At 36.0% G+C, this 16369-nt stretch overlaps 1 protein-coding gene across 1 annotated transcript in view; it reads right to left on the bottom strand.

Moving 5' to 3' along the window:
• Positions 1-14167, bottom strand: part of LOC126374399 (transcription factor SOX-21-like) — a 59200-nt gene extending 45033 nt beyond the window's left edge. The window contains exons 1-2 of the mRNA XM_050021076.1: positions 13900-14167; positions 6008-6267 (exon numbers count right to left, since the gene is read on the bottom strand). Of these exons, the coding sequence (XP_049877033.1) occupies positions 6008-6267; positions 13900-13904 (265 nt within the window). The 5' untranslated portion in view covers positions 13905-14167. The remainder of the gene's footprint in view (positions 1-6007; positions 6268-13899) is intronic.
• Between the last annotated feature and the right edge of the window lie 2202 nt (positions 14168-16369).

The raw sequence follows: 16369 nt of genomic DNA, 5'->3' as shown, positions 1-16369 counted from the left end.
ATCTGATGAATTACCTAAACTGGATATATTTAGAAAGTTTCTGAGTCATCGATTTAGGTCATTGGAATTTTTGGATACCAAAAGTAGGCCTAAAGTTGTAAATACAAATGTAAAAGCCACGGTGATGCATGTCTCCAACATAGCGAAGTCTAATAGTGACATTACAAATAACGGTGTTATTTGTCCTTTTTGTAAAGATAATCACAGGATTTCAAAATGTAAAAAATTTGTTAATGAACCTTACACGACACGACATAGCTTTGTCCAAACGAATGGTATGTGTTTTAATTGTTTGGGTACCAATCATTCGGTTTTTGCATGCCGACAAACTATCAGGTGTACCATTTGCAGAAGGAAGCATAACGTGTTGCTTCACCCTGATCAGCCAGAAGCCAGTACATCAGCGTTTGACTCTGGAGACAATAACGTTATTTCTAATATAGCGACGGCTTCAGATGCCGAAGAAGATGAAGAAGCACAATTAGAGACAACCAGCAGTAACGTGCTGTCGTGCTTCGCGAAAGTACGCAGTCAAGTGTTACTTGCTACAGCATTGGTTACGTCAAGATCAAACACTGGTACGGAAGTTACGCTTAGATGTTTATTAGACCAAGGATCTCAGGTTTCGTTTATAACGGAGTCTGCAGCTCAAACACTGGGTTTGAAGAAGGTGCCCAATAAGATCCATGTATCAGGAGTTGGAGATGGAGACAACAAACCTGTGACCTCGACTTCCGTGGTATTTATCAAGGTGCAGTCAGTCTATGATCCCAATTATGTCGTGAAAGTAAAGGTACATGTCCTGAAGAAGTTGACAACGTTCCTTCCATCAAGAAAGGTAATGTACACCAAGTGGCCAGAACTGGACACGATGAAGTTAGCTGATCCTGGTTTTTCGGAACCAAATAAAATAGATTTATTGCTTGGAGCCGAAGTTTATGGACAAATTTTAATGGATGGTATAATGAAAGGCCCAGTGGGATCTCCAGTTGCTCAGAATACGAAACTTGGATGGATACTTTCCGGCCAAGTTACCGAAAGGGTGCAGGAGGAAGTTGAAGTCAGCAGTCGCAATACAATGATTATTTCCATGCATGCTCACGTGAATGAGAGTGATTTGTTGAGGAAATTTTGGGAACTCGAAGCAGAACCTTCTACTATGAAGAGTAAACGATTTCTTATTGAAGAAGAAAAAACCTGTGAGGATCTGTTTGAAAATACAACCACGCGAGATTCGCATGGTCGCTACGTTGTGAAGCTGCCGTTCCGAACAAGCGATCCAAAATGTCAATATGGGAATTTAAGAGAGACCGCTGCCAAGTGCCTTTTTCGATTGGATAAACGTCTATCGAAAGATTCAGACTTGAAGAAAAGATACACGGATGTGATGAAGGAGTATGAAGACTTAGGCCACATGGAGGTCGTACCAGAAAAAGAACAAAATACAGCGAAAGCTGTATATTTGCCTCATCATGCAGTGGTGCGCGAAGATAAGGCGACTACTAAGGTGAGAGTTGTAATGAATGCTTCGTGTGCAGGTACAAACGGAGTTTCTTTAAATGATGACCTCTTAGTAGGACCGACATTACAACCAGATTTGAGACATCTTGTTATGCGTTGGCGTGTACATCCCATATGTCTAGTAGCCGATATAATAAAAATGTATCGGCAGGTGAAGGTAGCTGAAGAAGACACGGATTTTCAGCGTCTGTTATGGTTTGGGGACGATGGAAATGTTCAGCATTACCGAATGTTACGAGTCACATTCGGGACCGCTTCTGCACCTTACCTGGCTGTCCGAGCACTTCAGCAATTAGCATATGATGAAGGCGACGTATTCCCAGCTGCATCTACAAGAGTCTTACAAGATTTTTATATGGATGACTTGATGACAGGGTGTGAGTCAGTTGAAGAGGGTTTAAAAGTATACAGAGAAATGAACGATTTAATGAGCAAGGGAGGATTTGAATTACAGAAATGGGCAAGCAATTGTGAAGAATTATTAGAAAGAGTAGGTGAATTTAAAGCAGAAAAGGGTATAAAAATTGGCGAAGAAAAGCATACAGAGAGTGTTTTGAAAGTTTTAGGATTGAATTGGAACAACAATACAGACCAATTTGAATATACAGTACAATTACCGCCGGTGAACATGCCTATAACTAAGCGGAAAGTCATATCTGACATTGCACGGTTATTTGATCCGTTGGGTTGGATAGCTCCCGTTATAATAATTGCCAAGGTGTTCATTCAGAAACTTTGGATTGCTGGATTAGAATGGGACCAAGAACTACCTCATCATTTAATGCAGGAATGGCTAAGTTTTAGAAGTCAGTTAGTGCTCATTACTGGGTTCAGTTTTCCAAGATGGATTCACACTCTCAGCGGTCAGATCGTAGAATTACATGGATTCTGTGACGCGTCCAATGAGGCTTATGCGGCTGTAGTTTACTCACGAGTTACTGATGATAATGGTGATGTGCACATCAGTCTTATCGCCTCAAAGACTAAGGTAGCACCTATAAAACAGGTGTCTATTCCCCGCTTGGAATTGTGTGGAGCTGTGTTGGTAGCCAAACTACTTCATGAAGTATCGGAAGTATTGAACATTCCGAAAGATAAAGTGTATGGATGGACAGATTCGGAGGTGGTTCTTGCTTGGTTAAGCAGTCACCCAAGTAGATGGAAGACATTCATCGCTAATTGTCTGAAATAATAACATTATTTGATCGAAGGCACTGGTCTCATGTAAGGTCTAAATGCAATCCTGCCGATCTCGCATCCAGAGGTGTCAAACCATCTGACTTAAGAGATTTGCAACTTTGGAAGGAAGGTCCGAGTTGGTTGTCGAAGAACAATATAAATTACAGTCCACCGCTTATTCAGGAAACTTACAATACTAATTTGGAAGAGAAGACTAACAAAACATGCCATGCCACTACACGTGAAGAGGAGGATCCAATGTTTACAAGATTTTCTTCGTTACATAGGCAAGTAAGGGTAATCGCATGGTGTAGGAGATTTGGTATGATAGCTAGATCATCTCGATTAAATTTTCCAAAATGGCTTACTTGTACTGAATTACAAGAAGCTTTATTGGCGTGCATAAGACAAACTCAAAGACATTATTTGGGCAGTGAGATATCTAGTATTTTGAGAACAGGAAAAGTCGATAAGAAAAGCAAATTAGCTTCTCTTGACCCCTATATTGATAACAATGATCTTCTTCGCGTTGGGGGTCGTTTGCGGCATTCACAATTGTCTGAAGAGAGGAAACATCCTATCTTAATTCCATCTAACTCAAATGTGTCGACCCTAATCGTAGCTGATGCACATCAAAAAACGTTGCATGGAGGACCACAATTAATGTTGAATTATATTAGATCAAAGTACTGGCTCATCAATTGCAAAAATGCTGTTAAAGCTCATATTCGCAAATGCGTAGTTTGTTTACGACACTCATCGGCGCCCAATAACCCTATTATGGGACAGTTGCCCGCCGCTAGAGTGACACCTAGTAGACCTTTTCAACATAGCGGTGTGGACTATGCTGGTCCAATTGCCGTTAGAACGACAAAAGGAAGAGGGCAGCATGCATCGAAAGGCTACATTTGTTTATTTATATGTATGTCTACACGAGCCATTCATCTAGAGGTGGTCAGTGATATGACTGCAGAAGGATTTGTAGCTGCTTTTAAACGATTCGTAGCAAGAAGAGGCCATTGTTCTGATCTATGGAGTGACAACGGCACCAATTTTGTGGGAGCTGAAAGGAATTTAAAAGCAGTTTTCCAAGCCGAAAGTTCAACAGCAACCCCAGACATTGTCAATTGGCTTGCCATTAACGGTACGACGTTTCACAGAATACCACCATATAGTCCAAATTTTGGTGGCTTGTGGGAGGCAGGCATCAAATCCACAAAACACCATCTTAAACGCGTAATTGGAACATCAACCTTAACTTTTGAAGAGCTGACAACAACTTTAGCTCAAATTGAGGCATGTCTCAATTCGAGACCCATCACCCAAGTAAGTAAAGATGGCATCAATGACCCATACCCTTTAACACCTGGTCATTTCTTGGTGGGAGAACCGTTACTGCTTGTCCCTGATAGGAATTATGAAAGCTCCAATATACATAGTCTTAAGCGTTGGCAGTTTATGCAAAGAATGGTCCAATGTTTTTGGCGACGATGGTCACAGGAGTATTTAACCCAATTCCGGCAGAGATACAAGTGGAAGTCACATATACCAGAACCTAAAATTGGTGATGTTGTGTTAGTTAAAGAAGATGATCTCCCTCCTGCAAGATGGTTATATGGCATTATTGTACAAAAACATCCTGGGTTGGACCAAGTTACGCGTGTCGTAAGTTTAAAATGTAAAGGTGTTGTTATAAAGAGACCTGTGTCCAAACTGTGTATTTTGCCTACAAAGGATTAATTACTTTATTACCTTTTTGTTATTTTTTGATTATTTACTTACAGATTTTATTTTTGTTTATTTTTAGTTTGACTTTGAAAAAGGTACATTCGTATTATATTTTTAGGTCTACATGTTTGTCAACATTAGTGGTTCAAGTTAAGCATTTCATACATTTGTTCGATGTTTTATTTCTTACTTGCATTAGATTAGATTTTATTTTGTTTACTTCAGTTGGTTTCACGTAAGTAACGAAGAAACTTTTATTTTTTGTGTGATACCCTATTTTATAATTAAGGACATAGTTGTCCATGGTGGGCGGAATGTACGAAAGCGATTCTATTTGGACTTGTATTAGAATTTTAGTTCTTTTAAAATAACATAGATGGCGCTAGTTGTAAATTATAACTCACTATCGATGTTTTACCGCGAATAATACAAGTAGTTTTAAGTGAAAATAAATTCAGTATTCTATCTACCCAACTATTACTTGGTTTGGAGTTTTATTATTAGAACCTGATCTCGTAATTAGTTTTTTTGTGAAGACGGAGCCTGAACAAAACTAGTCTGTATAGTGCTTTCAGCATTATATGGAAACACACACGTACCTAACTCAAATGGGTATTTTCGAAAATTTCATCCGTATCCACACTTTGCTTGCTTTGGTCCGTTGATTAATTCGGTGGCCAGCCTCCTGCTGGGCCCCCGTCGTTTCATTACGATGTCTTTTTTTAACAACTTTTTGCCTCCAAAATGGTTTTCTTTACTTCTTTTTTGCCAAAAGTGTCCTAAGTTGCCCGAACACGGTTGCATTATATTTGCAGTGTTCATTAGCAGATCCTGTCATATAAGTTGAGCTTATTATTTTCAAAAGAAACATGTTTTTTTGTCAACATGGATAGCCATGGTCACTAAAAAGTGACCTAAAAAGGTGAAAATTGGACCTAATAAAATGTAATACAAAATGTTATTATCGTCCACATGTATACAGTCGAGATATTTGGGACAAAAAGTATGGTAAAATATAATAGACAACTGTTTTTAATAGCTACATCTAGTTTTAAGCCAAAAATATTCAAATCACCTACGAATTATAATCTCAAAACAATCGCATTGATATTCAAATCTATCTATTGAGGATCCACTCGAAGCGTAGACGAGTAGAATGATCAATTTGCAATCAAATGACTCAATATAACAGAGGACTATAATAGTATAGTCTATATTCTACACAACTATGACGTCACATCACTTTGCATAACAAGATTGATGCTTGAGGTTCTCAAGATCCGTTAGATCCGTAGAGAGATATAACATTACAATCAAGGAACTTCATTTACTTACTAACTTAATGTTAATCGAATCTGAATATGAAATTAAATTTGTGGAATCTGTTGTTTGATTAAAACGTGAAGATTATTACTTTATCTTTATTTTTGCGTTATTTGTCTCTTGTTTCGTATTATTTTTACTGTACCCATCGAACTAATCTGAATTACATCAATTATCAATTATTTTTTAGTTCAGTCATGCATGAATAGAGAGTCAAGAGTCTTTAGTCAAGAGTCAAGAGTCAGGTTACACTTACCTAATCTCTTCGAAATCTCAGAATTGTGCATCTTTGGGTTGTCTTGCGCTATCTTCCGCCTTTGCAGCCTTGACCAGACCATAAAAGCGTTCATAGGCCGCTTGATGTGTTCTTCTGGGGATTTCTTTGGTTGGCTTTGGCCGTTCATGGCTGAGATGGAACCCATGCTGCCGATGGCCCCCATCGCAGACATGGGGCCCATGGGGAAGTGGCCCATGGACGTCCCAAAACCAGTACGGTCGCACATCGCACCAGCGGCACTGTAAAAAAAAGGAAATATGTGAAAACATGCAATTGCATGACTTGACGCTTCATGAATGAACTTTAAAACTTGACAAGTAACTAACCTGTCACCTATTATAAGTACCTCAGCTGTATTGTGTGCAACGTAATCCCTTGCAGCATGATAAGCAGCCTAATTTATTTTACCTACTTATATTAATTTCTTTGTGTCAACTTTCACAGTCAGAATTCATCTCATTTTAACGTTGTCAAGTATTAATTATTTTAAAATTAATTTATGGTTTACACGGTACCTTTGTAACGTTATTTTACAACAGCAAAAGAACTGAAAAACATTTTATAGTCAATGAAGTAATCACAAAAAGAAATAAGTCACAGATAGCGAATAGAGACAATGAACCTATCCAGTAGCAAAGTTTTGAAACTGCCTAAAAATTAATAAATACTCCCTAACAGGTAAGCTTTGAACCCCATACACAAGGCACCACGTGTTCAACAATACACAATGTAGCTTTTAATATCTTTACGACAATTACTGTGCTCATAAAACTGGAAGATATTAATATTAAACGTCGAGCAAAGAGGGTGAGAGATAAATTGGCTACTTATGACACGGCTCATACTTGAAAAGTTGATTTTGATTGGTATAATCCTCCTTTAAAGAACGTCTTAAAGGAACACTTAAATGCACACCGCCATTGTCTGTTCAATCACCTGCCAGCTACTTGGGGCAGGCGACTTGAATAAGGTAAATTAATGAGAACTCAAAAGCAGTTTCAATTAAACTTAATTTTAAGCTGGTATTTGTTTTAATGTTGGCCAAGATTGAGGTCTTTTTGCTCAAGCCACTTAAGGAGCTAAGCATAAATGAGGTTTAATTGTACGTGTGAATATGAAGTAGAGGCAAACTCAGAGGTAACTAGATGCATAAAATAAATTTTAATAATACTGCTAATTAATTACCCACATCGAAATCACCTACTTAAGTGCATAAAACCATAAAAACAAAAACTTGCCCAGGCTTAAAAGATAGCAATGAACATTAAAAATCGCAACCTTTGTTGAGAGAACGTAACAATATGAAAGAATTAAGTAAGAAAACCCGTGCTATGAAGTTACTTTCCAACATTCCGAAATGGATTCAGTATACGTGAAATAAGCTAAATACTTCAATCAAAAACAACAATTCTGTAGTTGCATAAATAAGATCGCGCCTATTTCCTGTTGAGATACGCAGAAAGCACGGAATTCCACTTATACATCATCCTGACACATCAAACTTTTTCTATCACACTCATCAAAGTTTTCATGCATGCTTGCCGGGTTATCTACCTTAATAGTACCTAACTAATTTCTATAAAACCAAGCGTTCTGCAATTTTATTAAAAGAGGTACTAATAAAACTCGAATAAAGTACCTACCTAAACATTTTCAAATGTGAAATAAGCAGAAAATGTGCATAATGTAATAAGACAGATTTTATTATGATCCAAGTCATAAATAATTTAAATACTAACAATAAAGCTTTGAGCATGGTAGATATTTGCTAGTACCTAAACAGCTTTTATACATTCGACTGCAACGCTAATACATCATTCGATATCAATTCAATCATCAATACTACGAATACACAAATAAACTAATACAGCGACAAATTGTTCTCAAATTACTTCCAAAAATAAATGCTCAAACCACAAGCTCTTAAGGGAGAGGGGAGAAGGTAATTATACCGATAATAAATGGTAATATGTTCAACATCTTATATGTATGTGTAAGCATAATATTGTTCGATGTAATTTTCATTAATTTTTGAAAGAATTCTTTATATTTCTAATGACAGTATATTGCGTATTCATTTTACTTTTTAATGATTTACCATAACTTAGTAGTGTGGAATGTCCCTGAAAACCATCATTGATTTTGGCAATCTGGCTCCAGCATTTTATTGGAAAAAAGCATTCTCTTAAGTTTCATGACGATTTTAAGCTCTTTTTCAAACCCATCGGCACATAATCAGTAAAAAAAGTACAATTATTTATTTACTAGCGGCCGCCCGCGACTTCGTCCGCGTAGTTTTCGATTTCCGCGGTAAGAATTGTCCGATTTTTTTTATTATTAAAGCCTGTGTGTTATCCTGATGCATAAACTCTTTGTTTAGAGATAAGCTTGCCTGTACTATCTGTTTTCTTTGTATGTTTCTTGTGTCTGTTTCATTGTGTACAAATAAATAAATAAATAATAAATAAATAATAAACTACATTATTGTAAAGTTTAATTAAAATCAATTCAGTAGTTTTTGCGTGAAAGAGTAACAAATATCCATACTCACAAACTTTCACATTTATAATATAAGTAAGATTATGTTTACTTATATGTACGTTTGCATTTAGCATCTTTCTATCGTTTTTATTTTCGTTTTACAAATGTTTTACAATTACTGTTTTACCTTCGTCGTCATTTTATATTCTCTTCTTACCTATCGTTATTCCTGCCTTATTAAATGTGTGTATTATGTCACCCACATCACACAAGGGTGTGTCACCCTCCTAATTAAATTTAAATCGTGGATTAACGATCAAACTTCATGTTTCGTTCGTTAAGTGACTTTTTGGCTTGTTATTTCATGTATAGTTAAGTTTTGTTACTGATAACTGACTTTTTTAATATTTGTTGCTGTTGTCTTGATTTTTTTTAAATGCAGACTTGAATTCATTGAAATTACTGGCAATGTTTTTAAAGTTTTCTCTGGATTTCGTTATTTACTTATTATGTTTCATAATCATTTTGTTTTACCGAATAGTTAGTAACAGGAGAATCAATAAAAACTTTTATGTTGTTACCAAAGTACCTATTTGTTTTCAAGTCATTAGGATTATAAATGAAACAACATATCCCAACTTGAGATACTATTTAGACAACAACGCCAATCAGAATATAGTTTTCTAATGGGATTATTAAGTAAACTGATATTCTTATTTGAAGTTATAAAATTGAAATTAAATCTATCCATCAATTCTTTAAGCATCTGTTGTTAATGCTGCTATAAAAACATGTTGTCTAATTTCTCCATAATTTAGGTTTGATCAGAATTTGTAAAGATTATTTTCAAAATTTAAAAATTCCGCTTTTCTTTGAATTTCTCATAACTCATTTCATGGTATAGTTTGAACTTCAAATTACAAAAATAAAAAGGCAACTTAATTTCTTGTGTCCTCACATGGGTACAATTTAACAGTAGCCTGTGAACTCTGTCCAAACATTGACCCTCGGTGGCATAATACCACTACTTGGAATTGGAACGTAACTTGGTAGGCTTCAAACTTAGCTTGTGTATTAAACGGATTGGTTGACCTGGATCTTAGGCGAGTAAATTATTTCGGTACTAAAGAACTTGTATGTTGATTTGCGAAAAACAAGACTATAAAAGAGTGACTAAGCCAAAGAGAAAAAAAATATTGAGATTCTATAAAACCAATTATAACACGCCGGTCTAACTGGAAATGATTTTATTGTTGGATGCCCACGGCCAACTAGAATCTAACAAATCGAATCTAAGTAGATTTATTACTAACATGCGTTATTGCATTATTGCTAAGTTGACAGTATTTTTTTAAAAAGTAACAATAGTTCTGAAAACACAAAAAACTAAGACACAAATAAAAGTAAATTAACCAATAATACACACTCAAAAACTTCACATGAAACGCAACACACAACGCTTTTATTCTCAAATTAAAACACCATAATCCGTTTCTTAGCACGAAACAGTGTACATAATCCAAATAAGCCACGGTAAACTACTTAGAGGTCGCCGTAAGATGCCGCTGCCGCCGCAAACGAGACCTCACTTTGTCTACCCAATTAACGCCAGGATGAGGAATGTAGAACAGATTTTGTTGTTACCAGGGTTCTGGTTATTCGACTTATTTTGTAATTATTTTTAACGTAATGCATCTCCGAGAGAATTTGTGCAAAAAAAATCTCTGTCATGAAAATTTTCACACATTCTTGAAAGAAATTAAATATGGCGCGCACTATTGACATGTTTTTTATATTTTAAATAAATAATCATCTTTTTATGTTGATTTGTAGATAAGTACATAATAAAGACTGTGTATATTGTTTTCTGATTCATCACATTCTACAAAAATGATCTAACTTAACAGTATAGATAAAGATAAGACAGACGACGACTTTTCGAAAAAAATCACACGCTCATTAGTTGACTGAAATAGCTTCATTTCGTTTTATTATTCAGAATTCCCTAGTTACATTGACCTTACTGCACGGATCTTCCCAATTTCCTTTTTTTTATATAATGTATTGTAGTTTCGCGTTTGAATAATTGAATCTTACCTGATGGTAAGTGACAATCTGGCCTACGATGGAACATATTTATGCCTAGCCTTGAAAACTTCAAGATTTTAATTTCCTAAGTAAATATATTTATGTTAAAAGATATTTTCAAAACTAAAAAATGCCGCCATAAATCCAAATTCTTCACAACTCTCAGAGTTCTCAGTAAGTACATAATGTTCGTGTTAACAAGTACTAACACAAAGCATCTCAATATTACCTTGTTATGTCCCTTCTGTTCTCGCCGCTAGCAAATAATCGATCATACGTGCGTTTGCGCTGCTTGTTAACACTCGTCGATTTCACTCAAACCTGTGTTGGTTTTGAGACAAAAGATTTTTGTATGGGTGCCAGAGAGAACATGTTTTGTTCTGTAAAGATTTCAGAATTTGGATTTTTCAGTCATAACTAGAGTTAAAACGTTAAATGGTAATTGCTGAACAAAAATATTAAAAGCTTATCGTTGACAAAACGCAACGAATTTCAGAAACTTAAATACTTTAATCTACTTCCAATTAAATACGTGCTTGAATGTAAAAATGTAATATGTTTCGATTTTAGTAGTTGAATGTAATATTTTTTGTTAAAAAGTCATTTTACCTTTAACACTTTCAATATTTGCCATTCTTAGGTTCTTTTTGGAACGAACGTTCATTTGCCTTAATGCCTACTTAGCTACAATTTATTCACGTGATTATTATGATTAACCCCTCAACCTCAATAACATCTTCAAAGGAATCGTCCCTACCAAAAACACCTCATATATATTTAAGGACAATAACCTGCAATATTAATTTCTTAAAAGTCTTTTATCGTCGGCACATCACAAGGCAGGAGTATTGTAAATGTGTAAGGAATCATAAAAAGTTTACATCCCTTGCTGTAAAGCGGCGATTAGGCCTTCATTAGACGAGCTGTGTACTAATTGGGTCTATAGGCCACTGGCCGACCAGTTCTAGTCTTTTTGCTTCGAGTCTCGTAAGAACATTCGTGTGTTTTTGAGGAAATTGGGACTGAGAAGATTTCAAATGTCTTTGAGAGTGACGTTCTGACCAACTCGCAGTTGAGGCACAAACGGAAGAGTAACTATGTTTCCCTTTATTGATGGATAAGACCCAAGGAAGTATGGAAGTAGTGGTGGTAGTTTATAAGGAAGTGAAGGAATTGGTCTTTGATACACAATAATAGAGAATGCTACACCGACAAGAGCGTGGCTCTTAAATTAGTGATGATGTGAAGATCCAACAGTTCTTTCCCTTTAGATCTGATTTGAATGAAAACTTCTATCAAAGACAGATAAATTGATGATGAAGCTAAAAATAAATAAGGCAAAGGAAAACTGCAGAAGTGAGCTCACAGCATGTTTGCTTCAATTGTTAGTCCCGACGGAAATGTTCAAAAGGAATTCAAAACAAATAATAATAAAGTATGTGAAACGGTGCGCCGTCACGAACCGCAGAGTGCGTATCAGCACCAACAGCATCCTGGGTGTAATAGCTGACAGGTGGGACAGCAACTTTATAAAGCACTGGACCCATCAGCATCTAAGAGTGTGCCATTATGGTGTATTCTAGTTTGTTTTCTTTTGTTTTATGCTTCATTTAGCTGATATGGATGTAAAATTGACCGAAATAAAGTATATTTTATTATTATTATTTTATTAGGTGATTTTAAAGCATAATAATTTGTGTCTTTATGTTCTTATTTTTGTTTCAAAAGTCACCTAAAGAATGAAAAGAGCAGAGTTCAGAAACTAAATTTCCCTTTGTTGAACAAAATTTGATTCAATCAAAATAAAACAAATGAAATCTTGAATGGCTTTTAAATTTGATTTAAAACAATAGAAAAACTTGGCGAAACAACAATCTACGATGAAAACCTTTCGTAACTGTTACATGGTGTAGGTAACAGGCGTAATAAAAAGTTTTAAAAAACAATTACATAATTTCGTTGCCGAAGAATAGAAAAATTTTGGTGTTTTGCATAGAAAATATCAGGTTTTATTTATCGAGAAAAATGTAATATATTCCATAATCATCGAGGCAGATCATTGAGGTATATTGCCATCACATAGGTACCTACTGTTATAACCATAAGAATGCGTTCTGGAACGTAGGTACTTAAGTTATAACGTGATGTTCATGGGATTAACTGTCTGAGAACTGATATTAGGCAGCTAAATTACTCAATTGTATAACAATATGTTATGTTTATTTAAAAAAACGGACGCCTTGCCTTGTGCCGAGGTATTTCTTGCAGCTTCTTTTCCCCGGCTATACAGGTTGTGAGAAGCTGCAGTAGTTTTAGGCGGATGAGACGTTCGTTATGTAAAAATTGACGATTCAAAGTGTAACTATGTTACCTACTGAATAAAGATATATTTGAATTTGAATTTGGATCAGTTCTGTTACCTATCATAATTGAATTACATAATAAATATGTTCAGTCACTCTTGGTAATGACCATTTTCCCACTTGGGATAGTTAGTGGTCTTTATACATCTATCGGTAGATGAACTTGGGCTTTTTTTTTAAATTAACGTGATGGTGTATCGTATTGCCGGAACTTCGAAACATCCATATAGCTAAGTATTATGCCTCATTACATCGTTGAATTTTAATATTGTTTTTATATAAATTAAAGTGTTACCAGCATATAAAGTCCATTTTCAAATAGCAAAAAGCTCTACAGGAGTAATAAAATTACACTGTTCTATCCAATTATCTTATAACAGCAATATAGTGTTTTTACACCAGAGCTTAGTGTTTTGAAACAACTTGATTTAATATTTACGCCACTAATTAGGCTTTGAAAGCTAATGGACCACTTTATGCGAAATGCACTTATTAAGTTGTTAACGATTTACAACCTAATTGACATAAAACGAATGGTACCGTGTGCCGAAAGAGATTCCAATAAGAAAACATCATTGTGGTAGGGAACACTTTTTTAAATAAGTAAACATGCAAACTTTACTGAGCTATAAATATTATGTACATTATTTTTGCCGTTATAGGTGTGCAAAACTATTTTATTTTTATCTATAATCGTAAAGATTACGTAACTCCAAACCATACAAATCAAAGTTTATCTTAACTTTCTCATTACAAATAAGTAGGAAGTCCCGTTCTATAAACAAACACGAAAACAAATTCATTGGTCACATCTATTCGTACAAATAGTCATGGCTTACGAGTTCGTTGACTCCACTGAAGACTCTTGACCGCCAACCACGCATGTAGACTTCTTGAGACGACTTGACGACTTTTAAACATTATAAATGGCTTATTTACCTCATGAAGTGACCGCTGGCACGTTGATGTAAATCCAGCTCCACGGTGAGACCTTTTCAATACTCAGTTCTCAAAATCAAGTCCCGACGGCACTTCACTCGCAACAATCACTGTTCCAAAATTAAAAAACAAACTATTATTTATTCATATATCGTAATACGATTACAAAGCGATCGATTGAGCGAATTAGTGTTATCGATAAAATCGTGGCGCGAATCTGTGCGGCCCGCGCGTCGGCCGCTGGATCGACAATGGCGACAATGACAATCGTGCGGCGTGACTGCGGCGACGGCGCTGCGAACAAATCAAGTGATAAACCCTAGCGACTCGGCCAATCAGAACGCTCCACTACGCCCACGAAAGCGAAACGCGCGCGCTGATTGGCTAAGCAACTGCCATTGCCTTACGGATGTTGTTGTGCAGAACGAGACCAACTGTTCGAAATCGAAATAAGATTTTAAACGTTTACCAGCGCGGGTATAATACAATTTGGTAGCGCGCGCGTACCGCGTGTTCTCTTTCTGTTCCGTTGTCGTTTTTCATTCTTTTTGTTTTGTTTATGACAGCTTGCCGCATAGAATAAAAATAAATCGTATGTTAGGCTCGTTACTTGACAAGATTATGCTCAATTGTATCACCTGACCACGCAACGGACCACTTAGCTTTTTGGGTGTTGCTATAATTGCAATTATAGTGTATTATTCAGTATCACGTATGAATGAGGTACACAAGGCATAATATGTATTATAAATATTATTTTTGTATGTATTACTACAGGCGTGTATGTTATGTGATGTTATTTAAATAAAATTGCGATATAATTATTTAAGATAATTTAAGTGAATTATTTGAATTATGAATATCATAACGGCCTCCGTGGTCTAGTGGTTGGTCGGTGGGGACTAGTGGGGGTTAATTCAGAGCAGCCTGCTCAATGGTAAGCTCGGTTGGTGGCTTGTTTCATGAGCCTATAACAATTCCACTCGAGGCTTTGTTCATCCTAATCGATCCAAAGCCTTATTATGTAGGGCTGATTAAACGAGTTCGATTCAAGATTTTCAAAATTGTGTTGAGGGCTTAAAGTAGTACCTAACTAATTAACAGATGTTTTTTTTGACGTGACTTAATGTAGATTTGCCGCAGATGGCATTAACTACTTGGCCGGACCAATAGGGAGTGCTGAAGGCTCTCACTCGGTGCAACATTTAAGACAACAGGCCTGAGGGTGCCCAGTTGGGCGCGAACCTCGGCTCAGGGCGTCGCCTGAGAGGAAAACTATTTGAAAGAATTAGTCGACCCTAGTGGGTCGATAGCGATAAACGCTGATTGAGGAAAATCGTCGACCACGCCGGCGGGGTCGTTATCGGGGTCCTGAAGTGTTTGGTTTCGCGAGCTGATTGGTTGCCTCTATGGCTAGAGTAATCGGGTCGTCTGGATCGTATATTACGTCCTACGGACGCCGATACTTTTCAGTACCATCCCTAAGCGGGATATATTCGGAAGCAGAATCGAAATTAACAGACTTAGTTTCAAACGTATACTATTTTGGACTAACTTAGTTCTCATTTATATAAGTAGACACCACAGAATTGCACTTACTAAGATCCTGACACACTACAGTCGATTTTGCTACTCTTGTTAAAGTCATCCATACATGTTTGGATAAGAGGAGGCATGTAACCTGCACTCGTGCATGCTACAAACAAGTAGTTTAAATTGATATTATTGTCTTGTTTTTGTGTGTACGTCTTTTATAATAAACTAGCGACCCGCCCGGCTTCGCTCGGGTGCAATGCTGAGGAAAAAATTAAATTATTTACGACATCACATTAAAAACCTCAAAAATAACAGTATTTCTCCACTATTTAATGGACGTTATTATACATATCCCAACAAAAACATTTTCATGTTGTACATATAAACCTTCCTCTTGAATCACTCTATCTAATAAAGAAAACCGCATCAAAATCCGTTGTGTAGTTTTAAAGATTTAAGCGTACGTAGAGATATAGTTACAGACAAAGCGACTTTGTTTTATACTATGTAGAGATAATTTCTATTTTATTCTACTAGAGAGGAAATAACGACCTTATTCTAGATAAAAAGCATACTTATACTTTTACTAATAAGGGTAACTTTTGACAACAACCATTGAGTTAGTGCACAACTGTATGGATTATTAAACGTTCAATTGATAACATAGGTTCAAAATGTAAAAATTTGCAAATGAATAAAATACCGTTTTCTCATAATCGAACATGAACTTACTCGATATAAAAATCAACAATACTATATCGATTTCTTCGCAGAAAAGACCGTTGGAATATTTTACGGTCAAGAGTCTTATAATTCTAAAGAAATATTTTCACATCAAAAGAAATCAAACGGAAGCTAGATCGAAGAATAACATTCGTATTGAATTATAGGAAATCTTTGATACGGTATAGAACCAACGGTTATGACATCCAAA

The sequence above is a fragment of the Pectinophora gossypiella genome, chromosome 1, assembly GCF_024362695.1.
Source record: "Pectinophora gossypiella chromosome 1, ilPecGoss1.1, whole genome shotgun sequence".
In the NCBI taxonomy this organism is placed as follows: domain Eukaryota; kingdom Metazoa; phylum Arthropoda; class Insecta; order Lepidoptera; family Gelechiidae; genus Pectinophora; species Pectinophora gossypiella.
This window is presented reverse-complemented; position numbering and strand designations above follow the sequence as displayed.